General features: G+C 36.7%; 1 protein-coding gene across 5 annotated transcripts in view; it reads right to left on the reverse strand.

Annotated features, from left to right (window-relative positions):
- CAB39L (calcium binding protein 39 like) overlaps positions 1-19,133 on the reverse strand; it is a 143,756-nt gene that overhangs the window by 37,315 nt on the left and 87,308 nt on the right. For all 5 annotated transcript variants that reach the window (XM_081130192.1, XM_081130194.1, XM_081130193.1 and 2 more), the window contains one exon: positions 7,143-7,261. In XM_081130192.1, the coding sequence (XP_080986318.1) occupies positions 7,143-7,261 (119 nt within the window). The remainder of the gene's footprint in view (positions 1-7,142; positions 7,262-19,133) is intronic.

A 19,133-nucleotide genomic window follows, 5' to 3' on the forward strand; every position in this document is an offset into this window, starting at 1 on the left:
AATTTCTTCCAATGATCTTTTAAAAAGTTTTTATTACAATAATTTTCAACCATATACAAGAGTAAAAATGGCAAAAACCCCAATGTACCCACCACCCAGCCTTAACAACCGTCAATATTTTTCTGTTTGTTTCACCTGTCTCTCCAATGCTCCCCGCCATTTTTTTTTGCTGGAGTATTTTAAAGCTCCACATAATATCATCATATCAAACCTAAATACTTTAGTATGTATCTCAAAAATAAAAAGATAATTTTTATATAACCACAACGTAATATTACAATTAAAAATTAACAATAATTCTTTAAAAACCCATACCCAGTCCACATTAAAATTTCCTTGATTCTCACCCCCAAATATTTCCATAACTGGTTTGTTCAAATGAAGTTCCTAACAAGGTCCACTTATTATATTTGGGTATAATGTCACTTAAGTTTTTTAAAGTTTCTTTTCATTTAGAACAGAACCCTTTCTCCTTTTTATGCCACTGACTTGCTGAAAACTGAGTCACTTTTCCTGCAGAATTTCCTCTGTTCTGGGTTGGTCAGGTTGCTTCCTAATGGTGTCATTTAACTTGTTCCATTATCACCTACATTTCTAGACTGAAGGTTATATTTAAAGGCTTTATTAGGTTCAGATTCAATTTATTTTGGCAATCATATTCTGTAGGTGGTGCTGTATAGTTCATATTTCATCATATCAGGAGACATATATTTAGTAATGCTAAGACTGAGCAATGGGTTCAGATGATGATAGCCTAATCCATTATAAAGTTCCCCATCAACTTTACACTTAATTGTTTTACCACTCATTGAAGAACACTGCCTGATTCAGTCATTTCATTAGTGGTTACAAAAAAGTGATTTTCTAATTCTATCATTCCTTGTGTATTTATTGACTAGAGTAGTTTTATAGAGAATAACTTTCCTTCATCCACCACAACAATTTAATTATCTCATTGAAGACTCATAACAACCTACTGAAGTAGGTTTTATTATTGTCTCTATATTGCAATGAGGAAATCAACACTTAAGGAAGTTGGATAAGTTGCCCAATATCTTACAGCCAGTAAGTAGCAGAACACTGACTGAAAATACAGCTCTTAGTGACAATGCATAGTCAATGGAATATAATGCAACATTATTTTAGTATGAAGGTAAAATTATAAATTATTATTTAGTATGAAGGTAAAATTATAAATTATTCTTATTTTATAGATTAGGAAACAGGCTTGGAAAGGTGCAGTGACTTGCCTATAGTCACAGAACTGGGGAGTGTAAGAGACTAGGAATAGAAATAATCAGAGAACGAAAATGAATTCCTATAAATTGAAAATAGCGTAGGTGATCTCAACAATTTATCTTCAATGTAAGATAAAACTAAGAACATCTTCCAAAAGTAAAACAAAAAGACAAGAAATAGAAAATAGAAGATATAAGAAATCAATCATGGAGATTCAACTCTGACCAACAGGAGACCTAGAAAGTGAGAACAGAGAAAATGAAAGAGAAGAAATTTTCAAAGAAACACATGACAGAATATAAGCAGTCCATTGAAATCCATTCTCTTCTTCCTGGGTACTAGATCATATTTTTCAAATTCCCTTAAGAATTAAGGGGCCAAAGAGATGTCAAAATGGTGGTAGATTGAGTGGAAGCTACACTGATACTCTCCCAGGACAAAACTGGAATTACAACTAAAATATAAAAAAAAACATCCTGAATAATCAACTGAAGATTAGCTGGAGAGCACTCTCATAACCAGGGAGGAAAAGTGGAGACCACGTAGAGACTGATAGGAAGTGCGGAGGCACAAGAGGGCTAGCTGGGCTCCTACAGGCACCAATTGAGGGTCTACAGGGGTATCTCAACTGTGATATAGAATATTTTGGCAATCATATTCTGTAGGTGGTGCTGTATAGTTCATATTTCATCACATTAGGAGACATATATTTAGTAAAACTAAGACGGTTCTCACTGAGATGTCAAAATAGTGCCAGACTGAGTGGAAACTACACTGATACTCTCCCAGGATGAAACTGGAATTACACTGAGAATTAGACCCCACTGAGAACTCTGGGGTCTAAACCTCATGCTGGGCTGCCTAGCCCAGAGGGCAAGAACCGAGAAAGATGCCAACATAACATCTGGATGTGAAAAGCAGCATGGTTTCTGCCTGCCAGGGAGAGATGGCTGGAAATTCAGGCACCCTCTTAAAGGGCCAAAGCAAAAAGTTTTGTGTGCAGTGGCTCACCTTGGGCTCTGGCAGAGGGAGGACAGAGTGGACTAGAGTGGAGTGTGGAGAATTCAGGGTTGTGGGCTCTGGAGATAGAGTTCAGAAAGCAGCCATTTAGATTCCTGTGCTGAGTCATTCCTCCATAGTGTAGAGATCTTTCCCAGGCAAACCTTTGCCAGCCAGGCAGCTTTTGCCTGGGGGATAGAGGGAGAAGCAATTGCCTCACCCATTGGAAAACCTCTTGCCTCACTCTGTGGAGTTTACACCTTGCCGTGGCCTACAGCCTAAGGCTCATTAAGACACTCAAATTAATCAGCCTCCAGGCAGAGGCGGACCTCTGCGTGCTTTGAGTATTTGCCTGATCTGCTTCTGGACCTGGGCCTTGGAAAAGGAGGCTTTGGTGTGCATCTTGGTCATGTCCAAACACACCTAGCCCCAGCAGAGAGAGCCACAAGCCTTGGATTGTTGATAGCTCCACACAGGGTACTCAAGGCCAGTCACAAACAGCATCTGACAATGGCCTGCACCAGAGACTGTCCAAAAAGACTGAGAGTCCTAGCAGGCCTACCTAATATGTAGAAACAACCCGAAACAGATAGCCAAAATGGGGAGACCAAAAAACAAGCCCCAAATTAAAGAATAAGAGAATTCTCCAGAAGAGGTAAATGAAATGGAGATAAGCAATCTATCACATACAGAGTTCAGAATACTGATTTAAGGATGATGAGAAAAGATAGGGAAACTATGAAGGACATTAAGAATGATATAGCAGAAATAAAGAATACATTGGAAGGAATAAACAGCAGATTAGTGGAAGCTGAGGGTCAGGTCAGCGATATAGAAGACAGGGTAGAGAAAATGACTCAATCAGAGATCCAAAAAGAAAAAACAATTAAAAAACAGGAGGACAGTCTAAGGGAGCCGTGAAACCTAACAATATTCATATCATAGGAATGCCAGAAGGGGAAGAGAATAAGCAAGGGATAGAGAATTTGTTTGAAGAAATAATGGCAGAAAACTTCCTTAACCTGGTGAAGGAAAAAGTCACACAAGTTCAGGAGGCACAGAGAGTCCTAAGCAAGAAGAACCCAAAGAGGCCCATGCACAGATACATCATAATTAAATTGCTAAAAATTCAAGACAAAGAGAGAATCTTAAAGGCAGCAAGAGGGAAGCAATCTGTTACCTACAAAGGAGTCCCCATAAAGCTCTCAGCTGACTTCTCATCAGAAACTCTACAGGCCAGAAGGGAATGGCATGAAGTATTCAAGGTAATGCAAAACAAGGATCTGAAACCAAGACTACTCTATCCAGCAAGATTATCAGTCAAGCTGGATGGTGAAATAAAGAGCTTCCCAGACAAAAAAAAAAAAGGCTAAAAGACTATCACTACAAAACCAGCATTACAGGAAATGTTAAAGGGACTGCTATAATTAGATGTAGAAATAAAGAGAATGAGAAACATAAAGAAACAAAATGGCAGTAGATAAGTATCTTTCAATAAAACCTTAAATGTAAATGGATTAAATGCCCCACTAAAAAAATACAGGGTGGTTGAATGGATAAGAAAACATAACCCAAATATATGCTGTCTATAAGAGATTCACCTCAGAACAAAACTCTCACACAGGACAAGAGTGAAGGTATGGAAAAAAGCTGGGGTAGCAATACTCATATCAGACAAAATAGGCTTCAAAATGAAGACCATAACGAGAGACAAGGAAGGTCATTATATAAATACTAAAGGGATCAATCCAACAAGAGGATATAACCCTGATAAACATATATACACCCAATGTAGGAGCACATAAATTTATAAAAAAAACTTCTAGAGGACTTTAAGGGAGAGATCGACAGCAATACAGTCATAGTAGGGGTCTTTAACACCCCACTGACTTCACTGGATAGGTCTTCCAGACAAAAAAATCAACAAGGAAACAGTAACCCTAAATGACACACTAGATCAGATGGATTTAACTGACATTTACAGAACATTCTACCCCAAAGCTGCAGAATATACATTCTTCTCAAGTGCACAAGGGCCATTCTCAAAGATAGACCACGTTAGGATACAAAACAAGTCTCTATAAGTTCAAGAAGACTGAAATCATATCAAGCATCTTATCAGACCACAGTGGCATGAAATTAGAAATCAACTACAATAAAAACATTAAACGACATTTAAACACATGGAGGTTGAAAAGCATGTTTTTAAACAATGAATGGGTTACCAAAGAGATCAAGAAAAAAATCAAACTTCCTGGAAACAAATGAAAATGAACACACAACTCCAAATCTATGGGACTCAATGAAAGCAGTCCTGAGAGGGAAGTTCAGAGCACTACAAGCCTACCTCAAAAAACAACAAAAACTTCTAATAGACTCTCTAACCTTACAACTTAAAAACTTAGAAAGAGAACAAGAAAAGCCCAGAGTAAGTAGAAGGAAAGAAATAATAAAGGTAAGAGCAGAAATAAATGACATAGAGACTAAAAAAACAATACAAAAGATCAATGAAACCAAGAGCTGGTTCTTTGAAAAGATTAACAAGATTGATGAACCTTTAGCCAGACTCATCAAGAAACAAAGAGAGAGGACCCAAATAAACAAAATCAGAAGTGAAAGAGGTGAAGTAACAACTGATCCAACAGAAATACAAAGGATTGTAAGAAAATACCATGAACAACTATATGCCAACAAGCTGGACAACCTGTACGAAATGGACAAACTCCTAGGAAAAAAACAACCTTCTAAAATTCAGTCAGGAAGTCAGAAACAGGGAATAGGCTGATAACTCTGAGAATGAAATAATCTTTTCTGTCAAAGGGATTAGAATAGGCCAAACTGAATAAATGCCCACCTTAGCGTCCTCCATTTTACTGTAGCAGCCCCCCATTTGTATTCAGAGTATGTGTAGGCAATTGTCCATCCCAAAAGTCCGCTCCACGTGAGCATTATCCAAATTAGGCTACTGGTTTAGATTGTGAAGCCTCACCCTAACCAATTGGGCATGGTGCAGTGGCAGTCGCGTTAGGGATAAACGCTGAATGGACTCCCTGTTTAGTGTGCTTGCTTGCCTGATTTAGGTAGCTCTGCACCCTTCTGCAGAAGTAAAGTTTGCCCGTCGAGTTACTTTCGATTCCTTGTGTCTTTATTTGAGGCACAAACCTATTCCCAACATAAGATGATGTTTTGATTACTGTCACTTTATAGTATAATCTAAAGTCAGGGAGTAATGATTCCTCAGCTTTTTCTTTTTTCTCAGGATTGCTCTGGCTATTCAGGATCTTCTGTGGTTCCACACAAATCTGATGATTTTTTTGTTCTATTTCTTTAAAAAATGCCATTGGGATTTTGATGGCAATTGCATTAAATCTGTATATTGCTTTGGGTAATATGTTGATTCTTCCAATCTATGAACATAGAATATTTTTCCATTTCTTTGTGTCTTATTCAATTTATTTTAATAATGTCTTATAGTTTCCAGTGTATAGGTCCTTCACATCCTTTGTTAAGTTTATTCCTAGGTATTTTATTATTTTTGTTGCAATTGCAAAAGGAACTGTTGTTTTTTTTCATTTATTTTTCTAAAATTTCTTTGTTATACATAGAAATGGAATGGATTTTTGTACATTGATTTTGTATCCTGCAAATTTACTGTATTTTCTATTGTTTCTAATAGGTTTTTTTGATGGAGTCTTTAGGGTTTTATATATAAAGAATCTCATGTCTTCTGCAAAAGGTGGCAATTTTACTTCTTTCTTCCCAATTTAGTTGCTTTTAATTTCTTTCTGTTGCCTGATTGCTCTGGCTAGGACTTCTAGTAAGTACTATGTTGAATCGGTTCCTCAAAAAATTAAGAATAGAGTTATCATGTGACCCAGCAATCCCTCTCCTGGGAGCTACCTGAAAATTTGAAAACATTTTATTCATAAAGATATATGTACCTCTATGTTCACTGCAGCATTATTCATGGTGGCTAAGACATGGAAACAACTGAAGTGTCCTTCAATAGATGATTGGATAAAGAAGATGTGGTAGATATATCCAATGGTATAATACTCAACCATAAGAAAAGATGAAATATTGCCTTTTGCAACAACATGGATGGATCTTGAGAATATCATACTAAGCAAAATAAGTCAGATGGAAAAAGCCAAGGACCATATGATTTTACTCATGTAGAATAGAAAACTGAAAACAACACATGAACAATTAAGACAAAAACTCATAGACAGGTAACAGTATGGTGGTTACCAGAGGGAAAATGGGGGGAGGATGGAGGTAGTAAAGGTAAAAGGATCAAAATATGGTGGCCCTAGCTGGTTTGGCTCAGTGGTTAGTGTCAGTCCTCAGACCGAAAGGTCCTGGGTTGGATTCCAGACAAAAGCATGTACCTCAGTTGCAGGTTCAGTCCCAGCCCTGGTCAGGGCTCATGTGGGAAGCAACCAATCAATGTGTCTCTTTCATATCGATGTTTTTCTCTCTCCCCCCCTCACTCCCTCTGAAAAGCAATGGAAAAAATATCCTTAAGTGAAGATTAAAACAAATATATATATACACACTGTATATGGTGATGGAAGGAGTTTTGACTTTGGGTGGTAAATACAGAATGCAGCATACAGATTATGTATTATAGAACTGTACCCTTGAAACTTATACAATTTTATTAACCAATATCACCCCAATAAATATAATTTAAAAAAGAAATATAAAGATCTAAAGAAAGGATTTTGCTGTGGCCTAAATAATCATGGTGATAGAGATTTGGAAGACTGAACTCATGCATGGTAAAAACCTTTACTGTGATTCCAAAAGGAAACCCATCATATCTCAAATGAGGCTAATGCTATACACTTTTAACAACTATTCTAAACTCAAACCTACTTTAAAGGAAACCATGTACCTACCCTTTGAGGAGCATGAACAGGATATGAGGATGAGCACTAATGAACTCCACAGTAGGACATCGAGTGCCTATCTGTCTTCTCAGGATGTTGTTAAATATCTGGGTCACATCTTTTTTGCCCTGTTAAAGAAACAACCAACCATTATATTGTACACTTGAAATGGGTGAACTGTATGACATGTGAATTATATCTCAAAGACTGTTTACATATACACACACACAAATAGCACTGTTCTTCATAATGTGAAACCATTCATTTACTTTAAAAAAAAAAAAGTTTTTATTGATTTCAGAGAGAGGAAGGGAGAGGGAGAGAGAGAGAGAAACATCAATGATGAGAGAGAGTCACTGATCTGCTGTCTGCTCCCCACTGGGGATCAAGCCCCCAACATGGTGATGTGCCCTGACCAGGAGGTGAACCGTGACCTCCTGGTTCATAGGTTGATGCTCAACCACTGAGCAATGCCAGTTGGGCCATTAATTTACTCTTTAGTCAGCTGTGCTTTCAAGTATTCAACACAGAGCCTATAAAATAGATATAGTACCTTTCCATAGGAGTTACACTGGGAAATTTGGACAATTAGAAGTCTATTTCTCACAGCAATAAAGTGCACAGAAGAATATAAAATAGTGAATATGACATAAATGAATTCTTTATTTTTTTTAACCTTTTAGCATTATATAAGAAAATTACAATTAATACTTTTCAACCTTCACAAATCAGGGAAAATAAATGAAAAATATTTTAGCAAATGTAAGATGCAATCAAATTGTTTTTCCTTAGATATACTTCTTGGTAATTGTTTCCTCCCACTTTATCCCCTCCCCTCTCACCTTACTGCATTAAAAAGAAACAGAATGTGAGCTTTCTATTAGGTGGACATATTTGACTGAGGTGATTGTAAGATTTCATATCTAACCTAGATGATGGAAGGGACCATTCAGTCCTAGTAACTAGTCTGAGCCAGAGAAACTAGAGCCAATTTTGGATAGGGCTTCTTAGCGTCCTCACACGTATAAGACTTCTGTTCTCACACACCCTACAACTTGAGGCTACCCTGCTTCTTCTATTGAAACTCCTATTGAACTGGAGTTTTTTATATGGAAAATAGGACAATAGTGACATTCCACTCTCAATCACTATGGCCCTGATTCTGGCCTTCTTCTCTTAAATGAATTAATAAAGAGTGTCTTCCAGTTACACCCTCTACTTCAAAGATTCCTTCACAATGCAGAATGAGCTAACTAGAAATACAAGTCTGACCATACCATTCTCTTCTCTTTAGCTCTTTTGCTCAGAAAAACATTCAACAGCTTCTATGACCTGGTCCTTGCCTACCTCTTGCCTCTCTCACTTTCCAATTCCTACTTCAACTTCTATTAATACCAAATTGCTGTACTACATATAATTATACATAACCTTTCATGCTTCTATACCTTGTTTATGCTCTTCTGTTTGTCCTCAATACTTTTCCTTCCTTTGTTTTTCTAGCTAATTCTTATTCATCCTTTAAAATTCAGTTCAGGAGTATTTGCCTCTAGGATAACTGCCCCTCTCGATATTACAACATCGTTGCCTACATCAAGCATTACCTCTTCTTCCCCCACTACCCACATCTCCACCTTTACCACTGTCATGTCATAGCAGCAAACATTTATTAAGTGCTTACTCTGTGCCAGGCACTCCGTGTAACAACTTTATAATATACATATTATAAATAAGGAAATTAAGGACTGGTGAGGTTACCTTAGCCAGATGGGATATGGGAGAGTCAGGACTTCATTATCCCAAGCTGGTGGAATTCAGAGTCTGGGCTCTTAGCCATCATACCACACTGACTCCTTTTGCCCTTTTATAGCCACAACTCATCTCTCTTACTCCTATCACTACCCCATCCATGACCTCTAGCAACCACTAATCTGTTTTCCATTCCTATAATTTTGTCATTTCAAGAATGGTAGGTAAATGGAACCATACAATGTGTAACCTTTTGGATTTGGCTTTTTTTGCTCAGCACAAGTCTTCAAGATTCAACTTGGGTTGCAGGTTCAATCCCAGCTGGTCTGGGTGCACGCAGGAGGCAACCCATCAGTGTGTCTCTCTCACATCAATGTTTCTCTCTCTCTCCCCCTCCCTCCCACTCTCTCTAAAAAGCAATGGAAAAAATATCCTCTGGTGAGGATTAACCAAAAAAAAATTAAAAAGTTGAACCCTCACGCAGTACCTAGGAAAGCGTGCATTCAAATCTCTTCCACAGAGAAACTGGGCCTACTTCTTCTGCACTGAGCCTAGGTGTATAGCCATGAGTAGTGTTCCTATGTCCATTTAAAAAGTGCTTCCTTCTTTACTATAGTTCTATAAGACTCATGAATGCAAGCTCCATTATCTACCAGGGCTAGCTTATATGGGGGATTATCCCTCGAGCAGCAGCCATAAAACTTGGGGCACTAGATGTGTGTACGAGCTCTTTCCAGGGAGATACTGGCAACTTGGTTTTCTTATTGGAGCAAGATGAAAGAAGAATCAGGGGAAGTACCCACTACCTCTTTTGGGCTCTTGGGAGAATCACATCCAGCAACTAGATGCACAGATAGGTAATTTGAGTGCCTATCTCTCAGTTGGCAGGCAGTCTGAAAAGTTGGGAGACTATATGTGTGGTCTAAACCCTTTCCTTCTTAGGGAGAACCTGGGAGTTGAGGGTTCCCTCCCAATTGTATGGTGCCAGGGGTGAGGTTTATGATGAGAGTATGTCTCAGCATTTCCTACTCATTTTGATGTAGATATTTTCTCAGTCACCCAACAAGTAGGAGTCATTCAGCTAGTGTCTGGACTTTTCTCAGAGGGAATTCCTCCATACATAACTGTGCATTCTGAGCATCCACAGGAGTAAGGAAATTCAGGAGTCTCCTAAATTGCCATCTTGGCTCAGAGGCCCAAGAATTTTTTTAAAAATTACATTTGTTGGGGTAACACTGGTTAGTAACATTATATAAATTTTAGGTGTACAACATTATAATACAAAATCTGTACCCTCTACTGTGGCGCACCACATGAAGTCTAGTCTCCTTGTGTAACTCCCTTTACCCTCTCCATCCTCCCCTAGCCCCTTCCCCTCTGATAACCACCATTCTGTTGTTTGTATCTATGAGTTTAGGTTTTATTGTTTGTTCAGTTGTTGCTTTTCATTTATATTCCACATATGAGTAAAATCATATGGTTCTTGTCCTTTTCTATCTGATTTATTTCACTTTCAGCATAACAATCTCAAGATCCATCCATATTGTCCCAATGGTAACATTTCACCTTTTTTATGGCTGAGTAGTATTCCATCCTCTTTATCCAAAAATCAGTAGAAGAACACCTAGGATGTTTCCTTGTCTCAGCTATTATAAATAAGGCTGTAATGAACACAGGGGTACATATGTCTTTTTAAACAGGTGTTTTCAAATTTTTTGAGTAAAGCTTTTGTATGACAAAAGAAATGATCAACAAAACAAAAAGGCAGACAACTGAGTGGGAGAAGATATTTGCAAATGATACCTCTGATAAAGGGCTAATATCCAAAATATATAAAGAATTCACAGCTCAATAACAAAAAACAAGCAAACAATCAAAAAAAAAATGAGCAGAATATCTAAACAGACACTTATCCGAGGAAAATGTACAGATGGTCAACAGACACATGAAAAGATGCTCAACATCACTAGTTATAAGGGAAATGCAAATCAAAATCACAATGAGATTCTACCTTACACCTGTTAGAATAACTATTATCAATAAGACAAAAAAATAAAAAGTATTGAAAAGGATGTGGAGAAAAGGGAACCCTCATACATTGCTGGTGGGAAATGTAAATTGACCTAGTAATTTTTTAAATGGTAAAATTTAATGCTTTTAATCTTACATTGTTCGTGAGGATATAGAGCAATCTAATAATACCTGACTGATATCCTAGAATCCTACAATGGGAAATCTAGCTTTAGAAAATAATCCTAAATAACAATCTTAAGTATAGCAAAAAAGTGTCAGGAACAAAGATCTTTATCATAGTGATGATAATAAAGAGTTAGAAGCAAGCAATAAATGCAGAATTAGGCATGCTTAAATAAGTTATAGTATATCTGACTTGGAGAAATAAAGAGGAACATCAAAATGTTGACAATGATTAAATATAACAAATACCTATGACTATTCATTGCTTTTACATCATTTCATGGAGAAAATAAAGAGAGGGGTGGAGTAACTAACTTGTGCAAGATGAGGGCCCCTGAATTTGGCATGGCAGAGTATCTCTTTGACAATCACACGCTGGGAGACAGTGATGAGAGGTAGCCTTAGGCTGGCTTCCCACAGCCACGGGGGTGATGTCCCTGGTCACCAAAGCAGTACGTGCATGTTGGAGTTACCTTTACCTTTTCTGTAAGTTGTACAAATCATCCACTTACGTTCTTTCATTTGTACCATTCCTTCAAATAAAGTAATTTGGTACTCCCCCACCCCAAAAAAAGAGAGGGAAGAAAAGAGAGGAGAGAGTAAAGAAGAAAGGAAGGAAAGGGAGCCAGGAAGGAAGGAAGAAGGATTCAAAGGAAGAAGAGACAGGTATATGAGAAAGCAAATTATATCTTCTTTTATGAAAAGCACTATATAAAATCTAAATTTTAATAGAAAAATTAGGAGATGTCTTCAATTTAAAAGGATACCTTAGAATCAGTTGCTCTCAATAATTTTAAAATACTAAAATAAATGTTCATACTACAAGAATTTCATTTATACAAATGTTAAAGAATATTTTTACTGTATAAAAGAGATATATCTGTAAGTATAAATAAAATAAGTCATCTGCTTTGTTCAAACCTTTTTAGACTCCACAGTAATACTGTAGAATACCAATCTTTGAAATGTCATGAGCGTGTTTTTCATACTTCCCAGTAAAGTGCCACAAGAACATTTCCATAGCATTCCAGTGAACAGTAGAAATGACGCTCCACAGAACTCTATCCAACTTTTACACAGAGGAAAACATTCTTCTAGTTCATTAGCAAATATGTGCAAAGTCAAAGAAAACTCCTGTGGATAACAAAAACAAGTTCTGCTACAAGGAAGAGCTTCTCCAAACAGATTAAAGGACCAGAATGGAAAGCATTAGAGAAAATTTAAACAGGTACAGATGATGAATGATAGTCTCTACCTTAAATGCAACCGTTGTAGACACCCACCAATCACACTATATATAACTGGAATAAAACCTTAACTATTTCAAAACCAGTTTTCTGCAACCTTCAGGCTGCCAGATCTCAAGCTCTGGATCTAGAAGTGGCCAGAAAAATGAAAAAAAACAAAACAAAAAAACAACCCCACAAAAAACCCCAGAAAACCAAAACTTTGAAAACATCTTTGATGACAATGCAGTAACATCTATAAATAAACAAAGTTGCCTGAAATTAGCCAGTAATTCTAAGATTACATATAATGTAACTAAGTACATATCAAAGCTGAAGAAGCACTTGTGTTAGCTGGCAAATTCAAAAAAGGTCAGCTGTGACAGGAGATGCTCAATGCTTGCTGAATGAATGATATATATTTAAGTATCAACTGGAATCAAATAAAAAAAGATAAAAAGAGGGAAGAAAAAAGTGCTGAATAGCAGTCATAGTGATTAAAAGTAACTACTGATAAAGAGCATCCCTCACTAATTGATAACAGAAGGGAGAAAAGGCAAATGAGAGAGTAAAAGAGGCCAGGGATTAGGGAAAAAACACCCACTTTAAAATTGTTGCCATGGGCATGTATACAGAATATACAGAGAATTCTCAAAATTCAATAACCAAATAAAAGGAAGATAAGAGATCTGAATAGACACTGTACAAAAGAAGAGAGATTGTGGCAAGAAAACATTTGAAAAGATGTTCTACATAAGTTGCTACAGGAATAAAAATTAAAGCCACAATGAGATACCACTAACACTTACTAGAATGGCTAAAATTAAAAAACCAAAGCCAAAACAAACAAAAAAATCTGACACTACCCAACAATCCTACTCCTAGGTATTTATCCAAGTGAAATAAAAGCCTACATTCACATTTAAAAATGCATGTACATGGTTACGGGTTTATTTATAATTGCTAGAAACTGAAAGTTCCCCAAATATCCTTCAACTGGGGAATGGATAAGTGATCTGTCGCACATCCATGTAATGGAATACTACTCAGCAATAAAGAGTAACAAACACATGATACATGGGAACAGGTCAAATGCATTATACTAAGTGAAAGAAGACAGACTCAAAAGGCTACATTTCATATAATTCCATTTACACATTTGCAAAGGCAAAAATACAGCAACAGAAGACAGGTCACTGGTTGCCGGAGGCTGGAGCAGGTGAAGAAGCTGATCACAGAGGGGCATTGGAGAATTTGTGGAGAAATGGAATTGTGCACTAAAAAGAGAGAATGTTACTGTTTGTAAATTATGCCTTAATTTTAAAAAATGAATCATAACTGTAGGGACTGAAGTCTCTATTCTGCTCCTATGTCTGTTGGCTTGAGGGAGGGGAGTGCGGAGAGTCGAGGTGGGTAGGGCAAATGTTTGTGCTGAATTTCAGCATCAAAATTAGATAGCCAGAGCAGTCTGCGAGGGTCAAGAGTGGTGTTCACTGCATGAATTAGCAAGGACTCTTGGAGGAGACTACAATTCAAACTAAACTAATTCATAGATACTGGGAAAGTTTCAGCGAACCCAAGTACAGGCTAGCTCAGAATTAGTTGCTCTCAAAAAAATTTTAAGTTTAAATAAACGTATTACATGAATTCTATGAGGGAGCCCATGCCCCACCCTCATCTCTCTACCTATCTTTTTCATTCTTCACTCTGTCTTTTCTGCACTCTGGCTTCTCTACTTCTTTAGTTTACATGGTAGGACACCTGGCCATTGATGGAGAAACTATAACATCTTTACCTCCTGGTTAGAGACAGGGTGCTGTGAGTCAGTTCCAATTCCAGAATCCTGTAGGAACCCTTTGGCCCTACTTTTGTCTAGTGTCCACTGCTAGGCCAGTCAGCTGTGTGTTGGGCAGGGTGTCATGTTGCACAAAATGGTTGCTCCCACTGCAACCACGTGGATGGGGAAAGAGGAAACTTTTCCCAGAAAGCAGAGGGGCTAGGCAGACAAAATATTTTGTACCTTATTCATGGCCTGGGCAGTCTTATCCCTAGGGTAGGTACCTTCCTTAAAAACTATGGCAAGGTCAACCTACAATGGTCATTGTCTTAATTTTTATAGGGGGGCATACAAACTATTAACAGGCTATGATTCTGTTTAAGGACCTGATGCTTCTAACATTTATATTCATTAGTTTTAAAAGGATAATAGGGTAATAACATAAAATTCTATTTAATGTGATATAGTATTTTCCCACCTGAGATTGTAAATTCTTTAACTTAATTTGTCTAATGACAGGGTGCAAAATATATAAACAACAAAACAGAATCGAGACCAAATAGAATCAATGCCCTACACACATAGTAAGCATTCCAAATTGTTAAATGCATGAAGTATAGTTAAATCTTAAGAGTTTATGATTTCTCATCTTTATAGTAATAAAACCAAAGGTTGAGGAACCACTTTAATCAGGGCCAGGCAACAGAAAAGGATTGTTAGGGGATGGAAATTTTCAAAAACTTAAGACCATAAAAAGGCTTATTAAAAAGCTGATCCTGGAGTTCTTATTTTGCCTATTTTTTTGGAGCAAGAAACAATCACAAGAAATTAAATTATGACAGTAGAAAGTTTTCTTCTTCTTTGAGCTGTTTCCTAATTCAATCTGAACAGTTGACTTTGTATCCACCTTAGCTTTGCAAGGCACTTCTGCCTTTAAAATGAATGCATCAACTCTTACATGTAGTAAATTTCCATCCTTTGATCTCTTATCATATTGTGTTTCAAAACATCAAAGAATTTAAAGCTGTGTCTTGAACAGTGCCCAAACACTGTTCTGAGTTTGATCCTGAGCCCATAAAATCAGAAGCCTTGAAATCTCAGCCACAACTTTTTTTTTTTTTTTTTTAAAAACCTCATTAACAATATGCTGAAGTGGTTCTTTTTAGTCGGCTATTTTAAGGCTTAGATAAAAATGTATGGCAAATCCCTACTCCTGTGTCCTCTCAATCCCTGTTCCTTGTCTTGCGCCCCTGCAACTAGTTACCCAAACATAGAAAACCGCCCCTTCTCCTTTACTCAACATACACTTAATAGTTCGTTTATCAAAGGTTTAAGGGTAACAAAGGGTAATTATAGCACAGGGCAGAAACAACTTCAAATTGAATCCTACATACTGAAATACAATGAACAAAATTAACTGACAAACAAAATAGGTCCAGAGGCAGGAAGGCATGGGACAAGTAGAAAGGTCTCAGAGGGGAGAGGGAATGGGAAGAGATAAGCAAAGGAGCTTATATACATATATGTACAGCCCATGGACAGACAATACTGTGGTGAAGGCCTGGGGTGGGGCAGGGGCTGGGTGGAGTGGGACAAAGGTGGTGGTGGGGAAATGGTGGGTATTTGTAATACTGTCAACAATTTAAAAAAATTGAATCCTACATATCACTACTATTAAAGGTTCCTCAGCATCCCTGATCATCTTTTTCCTTAAGACCCTTTCCTCTGTCATAGTTGTAGAGCCTTCTCTCTCTCGCTCCAAGCCCTTCTCCTAAATCTCTTCTATTTCCTACTCCTATCAAACTTAGCCCAAGAAAGGGCATTTCTCAAATTTCTGTTACTTTACTCTGCAAAGGGAATCTAAGCTCTTTTCTTTCAGTCTTTTCTGTCCAAGCATTGCCTAGAGACCTCACCTTTCACAACTAAAAGTCCATCTAGGTGTCTTCTAAACAAAAGTTCGCCTTTTTTCTCTGTCAAGGAATGCTCCATTCTTTTAGGTTAACTAGCAAAAGCTGCAGCCCATTCCTAAAGTAATATTTTTTCTTTCCTGTTATAAAAACATACTAGAAATTTTATAGTCAAATGACTGTTGTGTTCTTCAAAGAAGCCTCAGGAGAGGTTATTCACTTACTGAAATGATACTGTTATTACTCTTGATTTACCTTCTATACAATTTACTAAGAAAAGTGGCTTATTATTTGTTGTACCTCAGGACATCTTCCTTTGGTTCAATTCCCTTAATTCTGCTTCTGTCTCTCATTTTCATTCCTATATCTATTCATTCAGTCAACCAATGGACATGGCACTAGGTGTGGAAATTACACCTCAATAAAGCTGGAAGAAAAAACCCTGTCTGCTACTATCACAATAACAGATCTTCCTAATGATAGTTTTGATTCATCAGTAAAAATTATTACATATAGTATATTTTTATGGGTGGGAGGCAATAATATAATGCATTTTATAAAGAAAATATAAAGTTGTCCACAAAAATAATCTACTAACTCTTTGCATTTGAAGAGTTAATCTTTAGCTACATGTAAAATTCAAATATTCAGGAAGATACTTCTTTCCCCCAAGGATTCTAGAGAGTAAAAGTTTTTTTCACTTGATAACACAGAAGTCAATTTTCAGGCAACTGAATATTTTAACCCCCAAGTAAGTTTGAAATAAACGTCCTCTCTAAATTTATTTATTTTCAGTATAACATGTAAAATAAGGAAAACTTGCATAAGTGTTTCTTATGGTTCCTCTTTTGTTTTCTAACCCTATGCTGAACAAAGTTTTATTTCTACCTCTCCAATTATTGGGCAACACTTTGAACCTAGGCTATTCTGTGGCTGCTCAAGGTTTCACCAGGTCACTGAACCTGACAAGATCTCATCCCTGACTCAGTTTTCAAAACATAACCATTCTAGGTCATATTCCTTCCAGCATCCAACTGCTGTTTGGGCTAATCTCATAAATTAACTCAAGCTAACATTAATAAATGATGATAATAACTTAATACATTGCTACTTTCAGAGAAATTACAAAAAATAGATGTATAGAAATATAAATGTGTATTTTTCCCATTTATGGTAAATGATCAACAAAATTTCAAACTAAATAATAAACAAAACAAACACACCAAAGGTTATAACAGAAATAAGCCAGCTTACATTTAACTTCAGTTTGAGAAAGAGAAAATGAGAACATACTAACTTACATTTGTATATAGTTTGCACATGTATTTAATGTTCTTCATAGCAAAAATATGTATGTTTTATTTACTTTAATATTTAAAAGTTCATATTACTCCTATTTTATAGATAAAAAAATTTAGTCTTGTGCTCGCTTTGGCAGCACATATACTAAAATTGGAACAATACAGAGAAGATTAGCATGGCCCCTGTGCAAGGATGATACGCAAATTCATGAGGTGTTCCGTATTTTTTAAAAATTTAGTCTCAAAGTGGTTATGTTCTATCAAATGGCAGGTCAGGGACTCTAAAGAATTCTAATTCCAAGTCAAGCATTCTCCCACTATGTACAGCTCCTAAAATGTTCATAACAACTGATTTTAAACTAAATAAAAGAAACATGAGAGTATATAAACACAATGAAAAAAACTCCACTTAAATTCAACATATGGCCACTTTTTAAAAAAAAATGGGGATTAAGATGAGGGGGAGAGTGAGCAAGCCTGGCAAGAGGATAAAGTAGGAAAAGAGATTATTGGGCAGAAAAATGTCAAAGACAGAGAAATAGATATGGGAGGAAAAGAAAGAAAAAGACAAGTGTATCTGAAAGGAAGAACAAGCTGAAGCCTGGACCATGTGGGTTCCTCAGTCAGTGCTGGTTCCACCCAACACACCTGGTTCCACATCTCCAGAGCAGTCTCTGCATTCCTCCTCCTTGGCTCCAGTCAGCCAAAAATATTCCCCCATTTAAGCAGTCCAGAGAGCCTGGGACTAGTATTTCCACGGATTCCCCAGAGCCCTGATCTTATCTTGGTCTAATTGCTGTAATTAGTTTTCCTTTCACTTCCTCTGTGACAAAACTAAAAGCAATTTACTTCAGAAATCTCCATTTTCTACTATCTCTGAGAATTAGTGGAGACCCAAGCACTTACCTGACAGTATCCAAAGCCTGGTAGTAGTAACAAAACAACAAACAAATAAAAATCAAGACTTCCACCACTGAAATAGCCAAAGCCCAAAATTGCCTTGCTTATACTTTTTTAAAATAATGAAATAATCACTGTTCTAAGATATCACAGAGAATAAAATGCCTATATACAGGGTGCCCCCAAAAATGTATATACACTTTAACAGCTGATAGCTCAATTTTGAAAAGGAAATGTATTTTAATAAACACTGCCTTTATAATTATTCAAAGTGGATGTAAACATTTTCTGGGGACACCCTATATATTCACCACTTAGGTTAGTACATTACTGTTTTATTTAGTTAATTTATTATTTAGGTAAATTAGGTATAATTGCTTTCAAAATGAGATAAACACTGTATATTACTAGCACTTAACAAACTTCTTAAAACATTGGTATAATATTTTAATAGGGAAAATATTTTATAATATTTTAATGAGAGAACAGGTTTGGGAGATACTGCATTTGAATCCCAGCTTAAGCTTACTCACTTAGTAACTGAATGATTTGGGGAAAATTACTTAATATCTTTGAATTTTAGGTTCTTTATCTATAAAATGGGGCTAATAATAAAATACCAATGACATAGGGTTTTTAAAAAATTAAGTGCTTAAAATTGTACAATATGTAGGAAACACTCACCAAATCTATTATTATTATTATTGGCCACTAATCTTGCTACCTAGCTGCACAAAACTTAATTATAGAAAAACTTTTTGCTTTATTAAAAAATGGTTAAAGCCCGGCTGGCATGGCTCAGCAGATGAGCACTGACCTATGATCCAAGAGATCTTGGTTTGACTCCCGGTCAGGGCACGTGCCCGGGTTGTGGGCTTGATCCCCAGTCGGGGATGTGCAGGAGGCAGCTGATCAATGACTCCCTCATCATTGATGTTTCCATTTTT

This window comes from Miniopterus schreibersii (assembly GCF_964146895.1).
Source record: "Miniopterus schreibersii genome assembly, chromosome: 2".
In the NCBI taxonomy this organism is placed as follows: Eukaryota; Metazoa; Chordata; class Mammalia; order Chiroptera; family Miniopteridae; genus Miniopterus; species Miniopterus schreibersii.